Raw genomic sequence first — 6,164 nt, forward strand, 5'->3', positions numbered from 1 at the left:
ATATTTATATTTATGAAACTGAAGTTAGATTTATTTAAAATAATCTTTAGAACAAAAAAAAACTCCAGCCACGGGCTTCTGGAAAACACCCACGGACATCAACGATGTTCAGTGATGACGAACAACGATGTCGTGATATATAAAAAAAAACCAAAGTCCAGTGTTTTCATCAAGTCGCAGCTGATTGGTTCATTGATTGACTGATGATTTTGTTAAAGTACTTTTTTGTTTGTTATTAGATTTAGGTGAAAACACCGTGGTTGGTGAAACTTTATGTACGGCTACAATGAAAATACACTCGGCCTTAAATGTTGATGTTCATATTGACGTATATGCCTGTTGTTGCCTGTAGTTTCCTGTCGTTGCCAGTTGTTTCCTGTCATTTCCTGTTGTTGTCTGTTGTTTCCCGTCGTTGCCTGTTGTTTCCCATCGTTGCCTGTTGTTTCCCGTCGTTGCCTCGGTTGTAGACAGAATCCTTGATTGTTGTAGCATGTCATTTCCTATTGTTTCCCGTCGTTGCCTGTTGTTTCCCGTCGTTGCCTCGGTTGTAGACAGAATCCTTGATTGTTGTAGCAGTCAGTCGAACAAACCTCTTTAACACTTGATACTTGATCAACAGGGGGCGTAGGTTGTCATTATTTATAACGTGTGCTGTACAGTGATTGGGTTTCACCTGAGGGAAGGTGAGATGTGTCATTTTATATTTGTCTGCTCTGTACATAACGTGAAGGTGTTCTATTTTTTGTTCAGGTTTGAAGTCATTCGTTTCATTTTGTGCTTTTTTCGAAGGTTTTTGCTCATTTTTATTCCTGTATAAAGACATCATGTAGCACCGCTCTGGCCTTTAAATAAAGGGTTTTGAAAGAAGTGCCGTGTGTTTGGTTTGTTGCTGCTATTTCCAATTATTTACACTCAATCGTAACTGCCCCCCCCACTGTCATTCGCCCAAACACCCTCTCCTAAACCTGCACCTCTATAATTAGGCCAGGGATCACAGCAATGTGTTGCACTGCAGAGGTTGGGAAACTTAACCCTTGAATTTCAAATATGTGACCCAGCCCCCCCGCCCCCCCCCTAATCAAACCGGTGTTCCATCCCCGTGGTCACTGTCTCCTGTACGTCCACATATTTTATCGACGAGGGAAGTGGAGCAGCGAGGGTGACGAGTGACGTCCAGACACAGAAACTGAACCTCCGACACACTATACTGGCTGTGTATATATAGCTGTAAAAGTGACAGAGACAAGTGATGCTAAGTGCTAAGTGCTAAGTGCTAGATCTATTCTCCATAGGACAGTGTTGGTAAACACACCACAGCTGGGGCGAGCGGGGTTAACATTAGTACAGATTTATTTGCATTACGAGAAGAAAATACTGCTTTAAGCACAGGACAGTACAACACGTGTACAACTCCACTGTACTTGCAGTATACATGTATACACGTATACCTGTGTAGTAGTGATGCATCGAAATGAAAATTCTTGGCCGAACCTGAAAATGTGGAAACCAAGGCTGAAAGAAAAGATTCTGCCAGTTATTATTAGCACCAGGTCAGTGATGAGTCTGATCGTGAACTAAACCTCAATAAAAACAAGGATATTGAATAAATTAATGTTTCAAAGAATAACACAATGAAAAAATGATGAAAAAAATATTTCACTGATTCATCCATTTGACATTGACTCCTATGGAGAAGAAAATGGTTTCAGTTTTTGAACTTTTCTGTTCATGAACGACCTTCAGGTTCTAAATGAGGTTCTAAAACCCGGGTTCCACTGTGTTTGGAAAAAAAAGAAAGAAAAGAAAAGGGTCAAAGCACTGACCACTCGTCCACCGTCTCCTCTCTGTCATGTAGCTGGAGAAATATTAAACCAACGTGACCAGCAGCACTGCGCTCACCTCACACATTTCACCTCTTTGTGTGGCCGAACTGTTGGCCCTCATTGTTAGCCCTTCGCCTTCCCGCTCTCCATCCCTGTCCCTGTCCCTGTCCCTGTCCCTGTCCCTGTCTCCAGCTGCCGGGACTCCAGGCTGTTATAGCGCTGTTTGTTTTAACAGCTTATTTTAGCATATGGCTAAAGCTGCGCGGCTAACCCACAAAAACATCACGTCACGTCACGTGAGTCAAAATCACGAGCTCGAGCTTGGGTGACGCGTGACCAATAAGCTGCGTTCACGGACAAAACCGAGTGGGAAAAAGTGGGCAAACCTCTTAAAGAAAGATCTTTCCCCGTTTGCTCCAGAAACGAAGAATGTGTTGGTGGCATCGAAGCGTGACGAGTGTTATTTATGAAGAACTTCTTTACAAAGGCTGTTCCACCGTTGATAAAACGAAGCATTTCAGACCAAAAAAACCCTTAGAATTAAAACTGCATTTCCCACAGTTCTCTCTCGGGCCATAATTCAGGGTCAAAGTGTAATGTAAACGAAGAAACGCCTGTTTTTTTACAGTCATTACTCACTTTTATGTGTTACTAAGTAGGTTTTGTTGAACCGTTAACGTGTGTTAACGTTGTAAAAACACTGGGATCAGCGGTACAGTCACTGACAGGTGTATATTCAGCGACAATGTCTGGTTTTGCTGTGCGATTGTGACAAACAAAGTTTAAGGTGCGGTTTCACGGAACAGACAAACACTGACGACGTCGGTTTACCAACTGCTCGAGTCTCCACAGGTGTGGTGAGCATGGCGACAGATAAATCAGTGGAGTCCCGTGGAGAGGGTCACGGTGACCAGGTCACACACCGGTCAGTACCGACGGCCACAGCCGCGGCAGGTAAGGATTCTCCTTCATCAGGTTCATTCAAGTCGTGAGGTCATTGGCTGCAGACTGAAAAGACAACCACGTTTCATTACGTTTGTGTTTGTGTTTGTGTTGGTCCGTCACCTCAGTCTGTGGTCTGTGAGCCCGTACCTTCTGGTCAGTTGCTGTGATGTCACTAGAATGATATATAGCTTCATCTTTAGTTTTGTCCTTCTGACAAGAACTTTAGTTGAAGAAGTGGAGACACATTTGTTCAGACTCATCACTGGAGGTCAGAGTTCACACTGAAGTGTCTTTTTAACCCTCTGCTGTCTGAACACACAAGAGAACCAGGAGGAGTTCAAACTCTGCCCCTTCTTCCTCATGGGAAAGTGTCATTTTGGAAAAAGATGTCGTCTTGCTCACAGGTGTGTACTCTAAGTATTTGTAGTAAACGTATGTATACCAGTATTGGCTGCTGCCTCAACCAAAACATTTACATATTTGTACTTATTACTCTGAATGCAGTACGTGTTTGATGAGTCCAGGAAACATTTCTGAAGAGGATTTTATATTTTGTTGGATCTGATCTTTGATCAGTCAGGAACCTAGGTTCATGTCACCTTTTATTCAAACAGGAAGTGACCTACCAAGGTCCTTTACATTAGCGTTAGCAGAAAACAATGACGACTTAATGTTTGGTCTTTACTCTGCTTTAATTTGTCAGTGAGGTCTCAGTGGACGGTTCAGGAGCTGCTACGTCACATGACCAGGGAGACGCAGTGGCTGGTGGGAAGGAAGAAAAACAAGGAAGGAGGAAGAAGGAGCTGACAACAGAAACGAATGAGGAAGAAAGAGCTGGAAGAAAAGGTCACGACCTTTTTAGTCTGTTTTATTAGTCACTCCTTTAATTACAACATATACATACTACACATGTACATATATAAGTACATATATATAAGTACTTACGTACATATATAAGTACATACATACATACATATATAAGTACGTACATACATGCGTACATATATAAGTACGTACATATATAAATTCATATATATATATATATATATATATATATATATATATATATCGGTACTTTTAGCCCTTGTCTGTCCATTAATACCCTCTTCTCCCGCAGGTATGAACAAAAAGCCTCGAATGCGAACAGCTGATGATGTCATCTCTCGGATCCTGTGGGATCCGACGGTGGAGGCGTCAGAATTCATGGTTGGTTATTTGGATCGGTTCCTTGGAGTGGTGGAGCGTCCGTTCTGTGACTTCAGCTGGGACACGGCTCCGTGTGACTGTGACTACTCTGTTGAACTGGCTCTGCCCAGGCACCGGATCCAGTACTTCAGCTACAGGCGGCACCGGGTCTGGGACCGCAACACCAGAACTGACAGGGTGTTTGGTTCCACTGGACAATCTTTGGCGCCCCCCTTTGGAGAGGAAGAGGAAGTGAAGGGTTAGACTGAACAGTTAATAGTTATAAGATATGAGCCACTTGTCACACAACCAGTTCGTGTGTGTGTGTGTGTGTGTGTGTTTACAAAACAGAATTCCAAGAGCGAGAGGAAGAGAACCAACCACCAGGTGTCAGTGGACAGGAAGAATGTCGCCCCCCAGGGGAGTGTCCACGCTGTGAGGACACACATGTGTTAGAGGCTGCTTCAAACAGGTCTGGTGTTCATGACCTTTGACCTTCTGTCACAAAAGTCTGGTCAGGGTTAGACGTCCCTGGTGGCGCTGTTGGCTCATTTATTTGTCTTCAGCACTCGACGGTTAGAAGGTGACATCAGTCAGTGGACACTTGTCCAGTGGACACTTGTCCAGTGGACACTTGTCCAGTGGACAGTTGTCCAGTGGACAGTTGTCCAGTCTGCCCCAGGGCCACAGACAAACACAACACTCACCTGCAGGTTCACTACCATTCACACTGTTTTATTTGAGTGGTGTGACGAAAGGAGCAGGGTGACGTGTGACATGAATTTATCTTGGGTTTTTGAAAGCAAAGAACGTCCGTCTGATCTGACCTTAGGAACAGTGACCTTAGGAACAGTCACCTTAGGAACATTGACCTTAGGAACATTGACCTTAGGAACAGTCACCTTAGGAACATTGACCTTAGGAACATTGACCTTAGGAACATTGACCTTAGGAACAGTCACCTTAGGAACATTGACCTTAGGAACATTGACCTTAGGAACAGTCACCTTAGGAACAGTGACCTTAGGAACATTGACCTTAGGAACATTGACCTTAGGAACATTGACCTTAGGAACATTGACCTTAGGAACATTGACCTTAGGAACATTGACCTTAGGAACAGTGACCTTAGGAACAGACAGATTAGGGTTGGACCATCGCAGAGAGCCTGAAGAGCAGCAGGTGGTTCAGGAGCCACAGGTTGTAGAACCCTGGTCTACTGAGCTCCACCTCGCCACCTTCAGGAGGAAGGTAGTAACTTGACCTGTTTTGATTTCAGTCCTGAGGAACCCCCCCCCAGTGAAAAAGAAGTGGGTCTGATGGAAGCGAAGGACGAGGAGACCTGGGATGATGAAGATGATGAAGATGAAGATGAAGATGAAGATGCCCCGGTGAGTACAGCCCAGCTCAGACTCTAGTCCAGTGAGCGCTGGTGTTCAGGTGTAACAACACTGTCCTCTTGCCTGTCCCAGCGTCCTCAGACTGTCCTGGACATGGGCCGGGGGACACAGATCCACGCCGGTCGTCCTCCTAAGAAGAAGCCCACCCACTTCATCAGCTTCAGGGCCAACACTCCTGCTGTCCTCTCCTCCTTCCAGCAGCTGCAGGAGGAGATCACCGCTCTTCTCCCCTCCTCGGCCCCTTACTGGAGCCCCGCCTCCAGCCTCCACGTCACCTTGTGCCTCCTGGTGCTGCGCGGCCCGGCGGAGGTGGCCACCGCCGTGGAGATTCTGCGGCAATTTGCCTACTGGGACCGCAACCCCCCGGTGGCGGTGACCTTCCCCGTGAAGCTGAAGCACTTCAACGGAAAGGTGCTCTTCCTCAGCCCCCAGCCCCAACTCCACCTGCGGCAGCTCAACAGCGGCCTGCAGGAGGCGTACAGGAAGGAGGGTCTGCTGCACAGGGCCTCCTTCGACCCCCGCTACCACCTGACTCTGGCCAAGGTGAAGGAGCAGGACGGGGAGAGGCTGTTTGAAGGTGTGGGCGACCTGAAGGTGGGGAAGGGTTTGACCTTTGGCCGTCTGCCCGTCAACACCTTACACCTGTGTGTCGTAGGAAGTCCCAGGGTGGACGGCTTTTATCAGAGCGTGTGCGCGGTCACGCTGCGCTGATGGAAGAGAGCGCTGCTTCACGTGTCTCTGTATGTGTCATGTGACCAGGAAACTGCTGAAATCACTGACTCCAAACTCTGGGAAATATAATAAAACCATA

At 46.2% G+C, this 6,164-nt stretch overlaps 1 protein-coding gene and 1 long non-coding RNA gene across 2 annotated transcripts in view; one reads left to right on the forward strand and one right to left on the reverse strand.

The window, feature by feature from the left end:
* Positions 1-645: 645 nt before the first annotated feature.
* On the reverse strand, positions 646-2,020 carry LOC112487907 (uncharacterized). The gene is made up of 2 exons (XR_003051451.1): positions 1,900-2,020; positions 646-1,775 (listed from the first exon to the last, which is right to left on the reverse strand). It is a non-coding gene; the product is annotated as an uncharacterized LOC112487907 (long non-coding RNA).
* A 418-nt stretch (positions 2,021-2,438) lies between these two features.
* The window catches only part of leng9 (leukocyte receptor cluster (LRC) member 9), a 3,967-nt gene continuing 241 nt past the window's right edge, over positions 2,439-6,164 (forward strand). Inside the window, exons 1-7 of the mRNA XM_008322667.3 lie at positions 2,439-2,777; positions 3,091-3,172; positions 3,472-3,614; positions 3,886-4,212; positions 4,305-4,425; positions 5,233-5,344; positions 5,426-6,164. Of these exons, the coding sequence (XP_008320889.1) occupies positions 2,687-2,777; positions 3,091-3,172; positions 3,472-3,614; positions 3,886-4,212; positions 4,305-4,425; positions 5,233-5,344; positions 5,426-6,064 (1,515 nt within the window). The 5' untranslated portion in view covers positions 2,439-2,686 and the 3' untranslated portion in view covers positions 6,065-6,164. The remainder of the gene's footprint in view (positions 2,778-3,090; positions 3,173-3,471; positions 3,615-3,885; positions 4,213-4,304; positions 4,426-5,232; positions 5,345-5,425) is intronic.

This window comes from Cynoglossus semilaevis, chromosome 13, assembly GCF_000523025.1.
Source record: "Cynoglossus semilaevis isolate Cse_v1.0 chromosome 13, Cse_v1.0, whole genome shotgun sequence".
Taxonomy (NCBI): Eukaryota; Metazoa; Chordata; class Actinopteri; order Pleuronectiformes; family Cynoglossidae; genus Cynoglossus; species Cynoglossus semilaevis.